The 15,764-nt window shown below is 38.5% G+C and overlaps 1 protein-coding gene across 5 annotated transcripts in view; it reads left to right on the top strand.

The window, feature by feature from the left end:
• mast4 (microtubule associated serine/threonine kinase family member 4) overlaps nt 1-15,764 on the top strand; it is a 79,837-nt gene that overhangs the window by 21,256 nt on the left and 42,817 nt on the right. For 4 of the 5 annotated variants that reach the window (XM_034122986.1, XM_034122983.1, XM_034122982.1 and 1 more), the window contains exon 4: nt 14,631-14,662. In XM_034122986.1, coding sequence (XP_033978877.1) covers nt 14,631-14,662 — 32 coding nt within the window. Of the gene's footprint in view, nt 1-6,848; nt 7,055-14,630; nt 14,663-15,764 lie in introns of those variants that run through there. The other variant, XM_034122988.1, reaches the window with a different exon arrangement.

The raw sequence follows: 15,764 nt of genomic DNA, 5'->3' as shown, positions 1-15,764 counted from the left end.
GGGTAATAACCGGAAAAGCATGACATGGGACCTTTAAAGCATGCCTGTTGAGGTTTGTTAAGTTTAAAAAAGAAAATCTGAAATCTGAAATAAAACCACATTTTGAGCAGGTTCAAGTGTGTCCCTAGTTTGAATGGAATGACATCATGAAGGCAGAGGTGACCTTCAGCGGGCTCTGCTCTTTCAGATGACATTGACAGATACTCTGATGTGATATATCGTGATCTTGTTGTCTCAGGAGTGAGATACAATCAAAAGCGGATAATCCAATGCTGTTAAGCGATGACTCATTCCCACTGTGTGCTCCCTCGCAGCTACCGAAAAGGTTAATGTAATAAAAAAGGATGCGCTTGTGTGTGTGTAAAAATGTAAGTGTATGTGTGGCTGATTTTACTGTGATGGTACATTTTGGACACTTTCCCCATTAGTGACCCAAGTAGTTTGACCCAGAAAAAGGCTCTGTCACCTGAACCTTTCTCATTGACATCATGGTGACTCTGTTTACAATAATGATACGAAGCAACAAAACACCACCAATCCAGTATGTGATACACTTACAAGATATGTAAGCTAATTCTGTACACTGGGGGGAGCTAGTGCATTTTCAGTGTAGTCTAAAAACACAAACATAACACAGCCCACAAAATAATTGTCCTCTACTAGATAAGTCCTCCACTCAATGTGTTGACTCAATTTAAGTTTCAAAACATGATGACTCTTTAACATTTTGAACTTTGCCAGTATTTTAAGATACTTTGTTTTTATAGTAATACTTTAAAGATCCCTGTAGGTATTTGTTTCTTGCCAACCATCACATAAAGGTTAGAGCATGAAAACAGATACACAATATCTTTCTCATGGATATTAGCAAGAGATTTAGAGTGCCTACACAGGAATAATTTAACAATACTTCAATCAAATTTGGATAGATATGCATGTAACTACCAAGACTTTTCTTATATGGCAATTATCACGTCATATTGAACATACAGTAAGGATAATTTGCCAAAGTGCTCTGAGCTGTGAACCAGTCAGATGTTAATTGAGAGGACTGTAATGCTTTCAGATGAGGCTGTAAGGTGACATATTTTCTTCATCAGACTTTGTTCAGCAAAATGGGCCCCCAGATAGAGGATGGAAAATGGGCTCTTTGCTAAGGAGAGGCATTAGGGTGCAATGCACGGCTGTGGTGCATTGTGTGCCCGCTCCACTATGTTCCATGCTGCACCACTCCAACTCCAAAACATGAGTTTTCATGCTAAATGGAAAAACTGATTGGCAGTTTGTGCATATAATGCAATGTGAGAAAATTCCTTGCACGTCCTTACTGTAGGAGATTCCACACTGAAGGACGAGTCCAGGCGTCAATTAGCTACAATTTTGCCCGGCTTTCCTCTGGTGGAACTAATGATTGCCAATACTGATTTTTTTTCTTAACTTATCATTTGTATTCTGTACAGTCTTGCTGCTCTAAAGTCTTCCCACACTTTTCCCAGCAGTCATTTGAATGTGTACAGTATGTAATCAAATGTCTTCTGTTATACGCTGCTCAAATTTTGTCTTACCCTTATTTCTATTCTCAACACTGTTTGCAAACCTCTTGTGACTCAGTGGTTGGCACCATGAGAAAATGAGATGCTGGTGACCGCTGCTAACATATTGTCTCGTGTAGACACAAGCTGAATGGCTGATGTGTTGCTACATCTTTACGGTATCTATCGGCTGCTCTGACACCTCGGGGGTTCGTCTGCAGCCACTGTTTCATCCTGCCTGCAGAACAAGCTTAGAGAAGATGGAGAATTGCTTAACCTTGGTAGAGAAGACAAACACTTCAGCTACTAACCTCTAAATGGAAGTTGCTCTTCTTTTTGTTTCTCAATTAGAAACGTTGGAAAATGCGAGTCTCATTTGCAATATACAAGCGAGTGGCATTTGTCATCTTGATGGCGTTGACACACCAGTCTCTGCCCTTTGTGACAATAAATGATTGAATTTTGAACTTCATACTGAATCTGTTGCGCTGAACATTGCTGTCAAATCTAACTGCTGGCAGATTTGGCAGATATATTAATGCCTAGGGAAATTATAAATATGGTTGGTATACATTCACAAGTTCACAAGTTAACTCAATAATTGATATGCTAATTATGAACATTTCCCAAAAATTGATAAAAGTGATGACATTGTGGACAGATTAATTTCAAGGAAAATGTAGATCATCATGGAAAATATAAGATATAAATTCACATTTTTGTATATCAATTACTCAACGGTTGAATGGAAAATCAGAAAAGGGAAAAGTCTCTGGACTGTGTTTCAGCTACATACTATTTTGAAACAAGCATTTACAACTCTCGCAAGTCATTTATCAAGTCAAATACTCACTACTTCCTAAACACATTCTCGTAAATATAAAAGTTCATGGGTGTGTATGTAAACGCATGTATTAATGTGTGTATTTATATACATTATTATTTATATTTATTTGTATACATAGATTCAAAGATCCTGGGAGCGGTTTTGATATTAAAATAGATTTTATTTATTTATTTAATTTGTAATTCTATATGTGCTGAAATGTGTCTCTTTGCAATTGGATGACTCCCTGCAGGGCTGTTTTCTTTAAACTATGCTTTCTGCCCTCCCGCTTCTACTAATTGTATTTTCTGGTACCTTGTCCATATCAATTGTCTGTATTAATATTGAATTGAGTTAGTAGATAAATAATAAATAGAAAAATACAAATAAATCGCCAAAACCATACACTTCAGCGTAAGCGATTGCACAGGTGTGTTACTCGTCTATTTTAAACTAAATTAAATCAAGTTAATTAAGGATTCACACCACTTGATGTTGTTTAATAGCTATTTGTATATTCTCATGGTTACTTTATTTCCCCCTTGTCTCCTGAGTGACCTTTATTACCTCTATGACACTCCTTTAGTGTTTTCAGCCGTGCTTTGCCCCCCCCTCTGCCCCCCAGGACTCCTGTTGTTGCTTTTTGCCTTGTTCCCTCCTTCATGCTCTCCCATCATGCCCCTGGGTGTGCACGACTCTTTGACAAGCGTGGCACATCTCTCTTGATTGTGATGCTCTTTGGCAGAAAATCAATACCTCTCTTCTGGTGCGATATGGAGATAAGACTGTCATAATCCTGATGTTGTGCCTTTGTGGACTCTCATTCTGCCTCATAATGGCACTCGGTGATGTCCTTCACTGATAGCGTTGTTGTTGGAGCAGCTTGTTGTTACAAAAGGAAGAAAATGCAGTTTATGAGTTTTGGTGTATGGTCAGAAAAAACGAAGTTATTAACAAATACCATAATACCATTGTTTATTTTATTTCAGCCCACATCTAATAAAAAATATGATTATCCAGTAGCCAGCACAAAACCAGAGAGTGGAAAATAAGTGACTTTATTGATCTGGTTTTGTTGGTATCTTTGTGTTGTGGTCCCTGCATGGCTATGTGTTTTCATCTTGGTTAAATGTGATCCCTATTTTGCACATAGTATTCAACTGTGTATATTGTACTTTTTTTTTTAATCTACAGTATATAGACACATGCACACAATTCAAAAGCCCCCCAAAAAAGAAGGAAAAGATTTAGGCTGATTTCATCCTACAACTGAATTTTAAAAGGGACCATTAGTGTGGGAGAGAAAGTCCCTTGCAGACCATTTACATGCACACAAACCTATATAACACACTACAGGAAAGGGGAAACGACAAAAAGAAAGCACAATGGGGCCTCCTTTAACCAAACAGTGAACTGTGTCACTACAGGACAGGTAGTTTGATTTTAATACAAGAGAGTGTGTGTCAACAACTAAAGAATAACAATAAACATTAGTAATACTATCTTACTGCAAATAAACATTTAGCTAATCTTTGTGAATTGCTTTTATCGCTATTGTTCTCCTCTTGACTGTTTATATTCCACAGAATAACTTTGGAAACACATCCCAAAATGACTAAGACCAACCATGCAGTATGTTGCCGTAAACATAGTTGTGATGTAAATGAAACTGTCACTCCAGATCAAGTAATTGCTGTTGAGACGTTGAACCCCTGTCATTCGCTCTGTTTCAGATACAGTTCTCAATGTGACGCTGTTATGCAGTTTGACTTTGTGTTATATGAAATTGTGGAAATGAATTAAGGAGAAAGCCTATTGGAATTTTTCCAAGTGGACTCAAGCTGACATAATTCTCATCTTATGAATGCTTACATTTGCAAGGCTGTTAATGTATTCAAAATAGAAAAAAACAGGGATGAAGTGAGAGAGATGTGTTGCAGCTGTCGGTTCGTCTTGGTTTCTGTCTTCGTGCTTGTTGTCAAGGTTAAAGACTTCTCTTCCGTTGGGAGGTTGGCTCTGCAGGGTTTTATCAGGGCTGGATATTCTCGCTCCTTTGGTGGTCAGATGGATTCTTTGCACTGCTTTGTATGGAAGGAATTGATTCCTGCTTTCCTCGCTGCTCTCTTCACAGGGCCATGTCCCTCCTCTGCCGGCCTCACATCTGCAGGTTGCCTCTTGGTCTGATAAGCCCGGGCAGAGCAGAGGCTGTGGGTCTCTCAATCAGCACTCGCTGCATGCTTCCACTTCCTGCTCCCCCTTTTTTCTCCAAAGGCAAAGGGAAACAACCTCTGCTGCCCACCTGCCAGGAGGAAATGACTCACAGACAACCCCTGGACTTTTCCCAAAGGCAATTCTGTGGCTGTGCTCCAAAGCCACTGGCACGATGTGTCTGCCTCATAGCTGCCCTGAATCATGACCTTTTATCTACACTGTCTATGATCATGAATCATGTTATCTTCTAAGGGCTTCTGTTATTATTATTATTTATCTAGTATTTTTTATTGAATTATATCAGTATTCTTTTTTTTTGGAATGGAATTATGGATTACAAATGACTTAAATGATTGCTGATATTTTAAATATATAGCTTTTAGTAAATAGAAACATCAATACAAATGTTTCTTAAAGCTCAAAATAACATATTCAAACTGCTTTTTTGTCCATTGTGCGAAAAGCAAGATATACAATTTACGATGACATATAATACATAAAGAAGCACATTTTCGCAGTAAAGAATCTGCTTCAACAAGTATTTATTGTTTAGAGCCATTTTAGTCCCTTTTTTCCATCGCAAAGTTGCTTTGTCAAACTGTCGGACGCTTAAATATCCAAAAGAACCACTGGCTGGATTGCAATTGCATTTTGAGCCAACATTGAAGGTGTCCCAACAATGTATTCCAATTACTTTGGTGATCTCCTAAATATTCCTCTAGTGACACCACCAGGTCAACGTTTTGACAAAAAGGGTGCATTTTCTGTGTTGTTAGATGTATGTTGCTTATACAGACACTATGTATTATAAATAAGTAAGGCCCTTCTCTATTAAGTAAGACAAATGGCCCCTCCCCTGTGTTCCTGCAACTTCTCATCTTCAGTGTTGGTCCAATGTGGAATTTCCTTAATTCTTCTTTTAGGCAGCCGCAGACTGAGCATTGACTCGAGGCCTGTCTGTTGAACATTACATGGATCTTTAATTCCCTCAGGTAATCTGGTGGGCATTGTTCAAGCCCAACAATTTGACTACTGTAATCCTCAACCTCTGAGGGGTTAAAAGGCTTTCTTAAAAGAAAAAACTGCCTGATTACCCGAGCGCAGACCTGAGCCGTCTGCTCCTGGCTCTCTTATCGGCACCTCAGCACAAACGAATCCAACTGCAACACTCCCATCAGCATTCTGTTTCTGTACAGGTTTTGAAATGGGAAAGTTGATCACCTGTGTGACAGTCCCGTACACCTCCTCCACCAGCCTGTAGTAGTTGGTAGCTGTCACTCCATACTCTCTAAGAGAAATCATTTGAGCTTGGCTGGAGTTGAGGAGAATGGAAGGGGCCCACTTAATATTCACAAAGCAGTACCACAGTGAATGGAAATGAGTGAGAGAGGGTGAAAAAAGAGAAAGTGAACAGGGGAGGGGGGCAAAGAAAAACACAGAATGCGAAATTGCAGGAGAGAAATTGTCAGCATGGTAATTGAAACAACTCATTTTCCAAATTCCTAATAATTCTAGAGGGTGTGGGGACATTGAGTTAGTGAGTGTGAAGATCTGCGGTCGCTCGCCGACTGCCTCTGAAAAACTCATCTCCGTGCAGAGCTGTAGGAGACAAAGCAGCGCGTGAAATTGTTGGAAATTGACACAGGATATTCAGTATACAGGCTGTGCAGGGAGGTGCAGTTGATTCCAGCATGATAATGACTCAGTGTTGGGTTGTTTGGAATGAAAGGAAGTATTTCTTGTATACAAATTGGCCCACAGCAGTTTCGGTGACATTTTCAGAGCAGGTTTTAAAGGTCTTGGGCAGCACATTTTTTTACCTAAACAGCTTGCTATTATTTTCTTTATCTTCCATATAAAACACTTTTTTCCCTCTCTTTCTCTTCCACATATAATGGAAACTGTTGTCTCTGCCATCATGTTTCCTGTAAATCTTGTAGTCTTCATGCGACTCATTGACTGCAAAAAGACCAGTGAGGTCTGTAAGCTGCAGACAGGATGTAGGATTCATTGTTGAGTTGGAGCAGAACAATGCTTGGAAGGATATCCTCTCATTTTCATGGTCACCTAGGGTGCTCAAAAAGCGTGGCTTGCTCAGAGAAATGAGTCTTGGGGCTCCCACTTGTCCTCCGTTCCTCACCCACACACCCCCACCCACTGCTACGCTAAATTAGCACTGCCCATCTTCTCCCTCATGCTCCCTCTCTCTTTCTCTTCCCTGCGCTCGCTACATCTCTCTCATTCACTCCTGAAGTTACAGAGGAGAGGAACAAGAGGAGGTGTCAGCTGACTGACGCCTTCCAATCAGATAAGTTCTGATGGAAGTGTTTAGCAGCTGTAAGATCACATTTATCCTGAAGGAGGCAGAGAGCAGGGCGCTGGAGCGGAGGCTGTGCAGCGCGGCTATGCACCGGTAAGAGGGGATGATAAGTCGGGACTCTTAACCATGGACGAGTCCAGCATTCTGAGGAGACGTGGGTTACAGGTAGGCGAGCAAATGTACCGTGTGGAGCTGTGTCGGAGCTGCAGGGGGACTTTGTACCGTGCAGTATGTATGCGTGGCTTGTTAATCTCCTGTGTTGCTCTTTTAACAGAACACAGTTAGTACTTTGAGACCTTTTTGGCAGTGCAGGGTGAGCAACATGCTGGCTCTGCTGGAGATGTGTGCTTTTGTCCTGTTGGCAGGACTGTGGAGGGTGTTCATGTACTAAATAGGTTTATTAGGATATTCAGGTTCTAACAGGTGATGGAAAACAGGCTTTTTTAATCTTCAAAATGTTATTTGTCTTTTTACGTATTTGGAAATGACTATTTGTGTCCAGACTGTGTTACTTTTTAAAACCGCCTCAAATCATTTGTCACATTGAATTAGTGTTGGCTCTCGGCAGAAGGACTGCGAGGCATACTCATGGAGATAAATTGTTTATGTTTGGGAAAAGTGTTTTGTTTTCTTAATTGACTTTTTAGTGAGGCTTTCGCCTTTTTTTTCAGAAAATCCTGATTGAGTTATAAGCTCAGTTCAGGACAGTGCTAACAATTGATGTAATTAATCAAATTATTTCTGCCATCACTCAGCTGTAACGTGAGATATATTGTAAACGCAGGTGGAAAGGGAGGACAGAGTGTTCTGAAATATGAAATTGCTTGTTCTTTTACACCACATGTCGTATCTTTTTTTAATCCGAGACCTTTCTGACATTAATCATTTCCTCCAGCCGAGCTGACAAACTCTGCAGTAGGTGTTACAGTAAACCTTAAATTGGACTGGATTTATAATTAAGCTTACTCTAGTTTGGGCCACTCACAGAGTAATTGACCAAGCAAGCCTTTTTTAAATTCAGCTCAAACTGCTGCATGTGTTTTGAATCACAAACTCGGTGCGTCATTTGTTTTAATTAGGCTTCACTCTGGCAATGGAAGTGCTTTTGTGCTCCTTCATTCATTTCATCATTAACTAAGGTGAGTTTTACTTGTTTCACAACAAATGTTTCATCGGCAAGGTTTTATTTATTTAGCTGTCAAGCCAATCCATTGAGCCTTGGCAATATGTTCCTCTGTGATTATGCATCTTTCTAAAAAAAAAATCTGAAATTCTGACATTTTAATTCATGCTCTTTGAATTATATTTTTGATATTAATGGGTTCCTCTGTAGAAATTAATAACATTTTTGTAATTGCGTTTTTCAAATGGTTCCAAACAGTAATTGTGTGCACTGATGCCCTAATCTCTCTTTTCTTTGTTGGACACCACCTCCTCTCATGCTCTCCCTCTCTCTCCTCCACACAAGGCTTCTTTATTTGCACGCACACGCACACGCACACGCACACGCACACACACACACACACACACCAGCTAAACCGAGCACAACAGCCGCTCCTGTGTCATTAGGCTTTCTGTAAGCGCTCTAACTTTCACATTCAAAAGGAAACACGGAAGTTGGCTTGTCAGGCAAATGAATGAAGCCGGTTTAGCTCAACAGTTTGCTATTCATTCTGCGACCAGGAAGGGATGACATCATTGGAGTCAGACCTTGTTTATGTTGTGGAGGGGAGCAACCGGACTATTTACAGTGCAGAGGATGTCTGTGCTTTTAGCCTCCAGGGAAATACGTTGACATATTTTAATGTAACATTTGCTGCTTGGCTTTGTTGACAAATAAGTATGCTTGTAACAGTCAACAAACGCTTATAGGTTCAGTGATTTATCTTCTTTTTAAACTTGATAGTCTGAAAAATGTGCCTGTTAAATTTCAAAGCTATCAATCTTCTCCTTAAACTATTTGAAACACATTTTTCACAAATCTCCAATTAATCCTTTAATGTGATATCAAAACATCCTCAAATATCTATCTTGAAAGTGTGTTTACTTTCATCATTATGAGATTGAGTAAAGCTTTGCAGCAGCATTCACAAAAATATCCAATATGTTCAAAATTAAACCTACAATATGGTCAACAATCAATGTTGAACACTGTTACACTGGAAAAATGCTGTATGTGGAATAGAAAAGTGGTGATCTTATGTAAGAACATGTCAACTCTCTGACGTGTTCATGTTGATTGCATAGTGAATGTAACTGTGCAGATATATTTTCAGACAGAAAATAACTGCGGCATCTTTCAACCACCAATACACAGGAGAGTTATTGTTTCCCTGTTTCAGATGCGTTAATGAGTTCTGGATCGATTGGTTAGCTAATATTGTTCAGTTCATCTCAGACTATTGTCTGCTTTACTGGATGAATTTAAAATTATGTTTTGCTCGCTGGTATTTTTTTTTTATCAACTTTAACTCAAATGTCTCACTACATCTATGGGCAGTCTTACAAGCACCTCTGCTCTCCACTTTTATCACATCTTTGCTTAAGATGATATTCCCTTTAGTTTACTTTTTATTGTTATGTCTCTATTCTCATAAGGTTTTTTACTCTGGTTTGTAAAGCATATACCCACCATGTTCCCTCATTATGTAGAATTTGTAGGATTGTATATAGATTTGAACAATGCCTATAGCATGTCTTTCATCCTAATTAGGAGCAGCCAGCCAGAAATAACTACATTGTGAGTTTTACTGTACTTCTGGTATCAAACACTGAGGAGTGAGCCTCTGAAGAGCCGTTTGTGTGAAGTGGCATGAGCCAGATGGGAAGATTGTAGCCTGGCTGATAAAAAAAGTGATGGTACAGCACGAGAAAGGCCATTTATTTTCACACTTTTGCTCTTTTCATTAAGGTTGGCCTATAAATCATGTTGATATAACCACAACTGTGGGTTAAAGCCTTGGTTGTATCATGTTCTGTCAGTATTGTTAGTGGTTTTAGTAGCATTTCTTAATCTTGTGTTTTCTTTTTGCTACACATTTCCTTGCTATTATACAGCTTGTTGTATGTAGTGATTCCTGTCACTGAAGTTTTCTTTTTTTCCGAGTCTTCACAGTACCTCCTGTTTCCACTTTAGTAGTTTCCAGTCCTGTCATCTCCAGCTGTTCATCCCTTCTGTCGTCTGACTTTAACATCACTTCTGTCATTTGCATTTGCTCCTGTCCAACATGAACAGACAGCAGTGAGTGGAGACATCAGTTAGATAGATACAAAAGCAAGTTACTTTGTAAAGTATACATATGCCATTTATATTTATTAACAACTGGTGGCAACTGTGAACAAGACAATATGCGCAACAGCAATAACATGTGTGCAACACAGATGGACAGTAATATATAAACAAGACATTTTGGCAAATCCTGGGAGCAGTTTTGTGAATTTGTTTCTAGTTGGATGGAGCCTGTGCCAACTTGTAAACTGTAGTTATCAGAAGAAGTTAGACAGTTGTGAATATCTTGAATCAATTATTTTAGCTTTAAGAGCCCATTATCATGACGTTAAAAGGAACTCCTTACTAAAAAAAACAAGTGATCATCAACTTGGCAGGACATTATGCCCTGCGCCAGCCTTTTAAAGAGTTTCCTTTTAACAACATTGCATGAGGCAGTGGATTAAGCATTTCTGACATCTAACATCTTGCTACGAGGAGCGGATGCCAACACATTGAATCAGCAAAGCTCTCTAACTGTGTTTGTGTGCTTTTACTGTTGAATCTCCCCCTGTTGGCTCACAAATCAATATTTCTCATGTCGAGGCGGGCATAATGGTGGAACATATTACTTCGGACAGGAGGTTTGCATTTACTGATGTTGTTGTCATGCCTTATGCAAGTCGGCTGCTTATATGTAGTGTCTATATGATCTAAATTCAGGTGATTAACTGTTAACAGACTGTGTTGACTTGAGGTCAATGTATGCACTTTTTAGATCTTCAAACAGTTCTTTAATGTCCGTCTTCTTCCTACAGTATGGTATGTGTCGGGGGCAGATAACCAGCTTCATTGATTTATTAGACCTCTCCTAATCTCCACACCAACACTTGAGGTTTCTCTTTGAAGCAGCATTTAGGTTAGATGAAGTGAACCTAATTATGAGTAAAGTCTTTAATTAGGAACTTTTTTTCATTCTCAATGCCTTTCCAAAGACATCTAAAGCATAAAACCACAGAACGGTGCTCTAATCTTTAATGATCATATATGCAGTACATTTTAAGTCTTAATAAAGCTATAATCCAGCAGGGACGATTCCTTTGAGTTTAATGAATATTCAAATGATCTATTGAGTGCTTCACGCTGTCCTTATTCCTGTGTATAGTACAATGAAAACTGTAGTTTCTGACTCCTGCAGATTTTCAGGCTTCGGATAAGTCAAGTTATTTTAAATATGAGCACACTGCTAATAGCATGTAAGCACGTCTGTTTCCAGTACAGCCCTCACTGTCAAAAGGACATATAACTCAAGGTACTAAAAGCAACCATTTGCTGAGGGTTGCAAATACTGACTAAGTATAGCTTATTACAATGTAGTTTATCAGATCTGGTCAGCCATCCTAAAACATAACTGTGGCTGGCTTGATAATTACAGGATATCCTAACTGGAATCCAGATGCAATAGGAAAGATAAGGAGGATTTAACATTGTTTGATGACATGTCTTAATATAGAATAGGGGTTTTCTTGCCAGTCAGCGGCAACCCAAAGTAAAACCAAGAACATTTGTGATCTTGGGATGTAGGAAAATCCAAAAATAAATCAAAGGGAATAATTAATGATCCATTACACATAGGCCTTTCACACGAGCAATACCGCAGCTTTGATGTGGCGTCGCTCAGATGAAATGTTGTTGCTCGAGGTCAGTAATTGACATTTACCCTGTGGAACAATAAACCATCTCGAGTTCATCGTGTCAGAATTGTTTTCTCTGGAGCATTGGAAAGATTACCGGATAAACAAATGATTTAAACATACAAGATTTAATGTCATCAGCGGTTTGTTTCCCTAACCGACAACTTTCAAAGATTAAAAGGTTTTCATGCAATTACTCTCAGTTTGTACTGCCCGTCTGACGGCTTTTCAACCTCACAGGGATCATAACATCTAATAGAAATACCTGTATTTATGTTAAGCACTATGCTGACTTTGAAAAACACACAGCAGCGCTATTCATTTGAATTTTAATCCTAGATGAAAAAGTGATGTTAGTTTGTCATTTGTGAAAATAATGCCCTGTAGCTTGCAAGATATCATCTTTAAACTATAACCCTTAAACTAGAAATGTAATTAAAAAAAATGCAATGTTTGTATTTTGTTATTAATTGTTATTGAGTTTTAGAAGCCTTTGAGAATATGCTGATCCAACCTAATCAAATTACTTAGTTGAAGAAAATGCCTTACCCAAAGCTTTAATAAAGGGTGTTTCGCATACATTTGTATACTACAAACCACAACTACAACTTGTATTAATATCCAAAATAATTCAATGGTAAATAGAATTAATTTAGCACTTTTTCATTCTTAACACTAAAAAGCCAGCTTTCATCTGACACTACCATAGGTGCAGGCTCCTTATCAGTAGCGATAAACATTAACACCCACACACAAACACACACCGTTGTGCCCCCCCCAGGAGCAATTTGGGGTTCAGTATCTTGCCCAAGGACCTCTAACATCTAGACTACTGGGGCCAGGGATTGAACCAGTTGCCAATTTAACACGTAAAAATAAAAATATCTATAATTCAAATATGTGAAAATGTAAGTAAGAGTATATTTTCTACATATACAAAACAAGAATGTACAAAGCATGCTGTTCTCTCATTGCATTAATGTCTCCCTCCGGTCTCGGCTGTTGATATCGCAGCAGCATGACTCACACACTGTGACCATGACATTGACACACAGCTCAGGCTCCACTCTGAATCTGAGCACATGAAGAGAAATGTCTCTAAGGGATGATGAGAGGTGAATTCTACTCACAAAAGGGAGAACATATATATTTTCCCCTACCACCCTGCTAATAATACCATTAGGTAATACCGCAGCCTTGTGATAATCACACTTTAATATTGTGTTAAAGAGACTGAATAGGAAACCGTGGTTCTCAAAAGGATAACATTTCAAATGGTAATGCTGCAGTTCATGCATGCATTTGTGTGAATCCCTTGTGGATGTGGAAGCATTCTGAATCCAAAGTAGCTTAGTAATATTGTTAACTTGTGTTATCCTCATGTTTATATGACATTTCACATGTGTCTTTTCAGTAAAGGGTTTTTTACACTCATGTTTTTGCACTCAAATTGTCGTTGGTATAGACTTTAACACAGTTCTTTGGGGTGTTGGGGTCGTTGCATATCCCAGCAGTGTAAGTCATTCCCTGCTGGTAATTAGTCTTGTGTGAGCTGTGGTCATGTCTCCCATTGAAAGTCTCTGCCCTTGGTCCTCTGTAGGCAGCAGGGGGAGTCAGACATTAAGCCCTAATTGATAGCAAAGGGAGAGTGGGGCTTAGCCCTTTTTCTGCTGACGGGAGCAGCCAATACATATCAAGTCAATGGGGAGACAAAGGACCTCACCCTTATCAGTTTATTAGACAATGAAATGTCTAATGAAATCACTGGGATTTGTAGTCCCTAAACAAAACTGATCCAAAGCTTGGTTATTTATCAGTGCACCCTTTACAGCAAGAGGACAGACAGGATAGCTTTGTAATTGCTGATCAAACTGAGTACAGGGACATGTCTGATAAAACCACCTGATTCTTTACAGGAAACTACTGTAATTAAACAAAGAGTTGTGTTAACTCTCATGAGGATATAACAGTCTGTACACGGTGTGCTGGCCTGTCACTCTGGCTGATGTTGGTCCTCAGATTGAATGCCTTTCCATGTGGCACTGACGAATCAACAGATGCTGCAGCAGTCGTTTTTCTATTTACGAATTTGTTCCTGGAAGCTTTTTAGAAAAATGTGTTCTTTGGGGTGTTAAAATGATATTTATTTGTATGTGAAAAAGCTGAACAATGAGTAATCCTTTTAAGCAACAAGGTTGTGAGAACATATAATCCCTCAAGAAATCAATGAGGGCATTGTTGGGGATTGCTGTGCTTCAGTACAAAATAAAGCCTGACCTCTGCTTGCTCTGACTTCAATAGGAGACTTCAGCAGCATTTTTACAGTGTTGTCTTTGACTAAACACATCAAAAGACCTATGCATGTATCAGGTTTCATTAGTTGGATCTGTATTTCCATAGCTTCCCATAGCCTTCATGTTCATTTGTTATGTGAAATAAGTGAACTGTTTTTAATTGATATGCTTTCTTTCACACCTGCTTTGTGATCTCTTTCTGGCTGTCTATGAGGCTGTAACGCAGCAGCAGCAGCAGGATGGGACGCTGTTTGTTATTTTAAACAGGACCTCAATCTCTTCCCCAGTTATAACTTTCATTATTTTAGGCAGTATTTTTTGAGTTTCTGGGGCTAAAGATCTACTACAATAATAAAAAGACTAGCTGATTTCAATGTTTAAAAATAAAGATATGGGATTTATCATGTTTTCAATGGTATATATTTTATGAAGTGACATCTTTTGTTAGTGCCGCTGGGCTGCATATCAGAATAAATGATGTATTATTCAAAGTTTATATTAAAGTTTTGAATGATTGTCTTACAACTCTTTTTTTCTTTTTACAGAAAGAGCTGAGTCTTCCACGAAGAGGCAGTTTGTGAGTACCAAGTTATGTTGTTTATACACATCTTGCTTAAAAGTCAGTGGGTTAACTTGTATACATCAAATAGGCTAATGAACATAAACCTCCACTTGTCACAATAACCAGTACATTGGTAGGGCAGATAATGAGCTCAAATTGTAATGAAGGTTTATGTGTTAAATATAACGTTTTTAAACATTTCATCTTAGATGTACGCTGCCAATAATGTAAATACACATTCATAATTTTATTGAGCAGTAGGGCTGCATCATATATTTGAAATGAATATGATCATGTTCATATTTATCTGATCACTTAGAATAGAAAAGATTTACATAAAATAATCAAACTGATGTTCATACTGTAGTTGTTTCTCTTCAAACACTACCCATACAAAGAACGGTTTAATTTGAGATGAGAATTTAGATTCATAAACCAAGACTCTGTACTCATGTTCATGCATGAGTTGGCTCTTCAGTTTAAAGGCGTCAATGAATCACATTTAACTACCTAAATGGTCTTGTCCGCCTATCAGGTGTGATGACTTTGTGATGACATATAAACTATTAGTTTCATACTTAGTCTAACCTGCATCATAAACACATCACAGTCCTTCTCTGAAATAGCCACGTAACTAACATGGACGTGACTCTGAAAAGGTTTCTGTTGTTATCATGCGCTTCACATAATCTGCAGTTTGATGGATGTACCTCTGCGTTCAGTCAGTGGGAGAAAACGAAAAAGTGATGTAAATTAGCTTATGAATAAGCTAAATGCAATTTAGTTAGACTTAGTATTCATTTTTAAATTAGCTAAACACTTATGCAAACTACAATTTTTGTTAAATTTTTGGGAAATGGATGTTATAATACTAAATTTGCTTATGGAGATTGATAATTATGTAGGGATAAGTGAACAAGAACTGAATGTTTGTCCAGCCTTCACCTGTTGGCCTGGGCTTTATTTAGATACAATGTCACAGAAATCTATTAGCTGTTTTCTGCTGAAATGCATTTGTGAGCTTCTAAGATGTATGTATTTTCATCTACATCTTTTACGAGTCATGTTAAGATGTTCGCTTACACAATGGTTCAGTGTAGGATCGCAGAATAATTTC

Source organism: Trematomus bernacchii, unplaced genomic scaffold (genome assembly GCF_902827165.1).
Source record: "Trematomus bernacchii unplaced genomic scaffold, fTreBer1.1, whole genome shotgun sequence".
Taxonomy (NCBI): Eukaryota; Metazoa; Chordata; class Actinopteri; order Perciformes; family Nototheniidae; genus Trematomus; species Trematomus bernacchii.
This window is presented reverse-complemented; position numbering and strand designations above follow the sequence as displayed.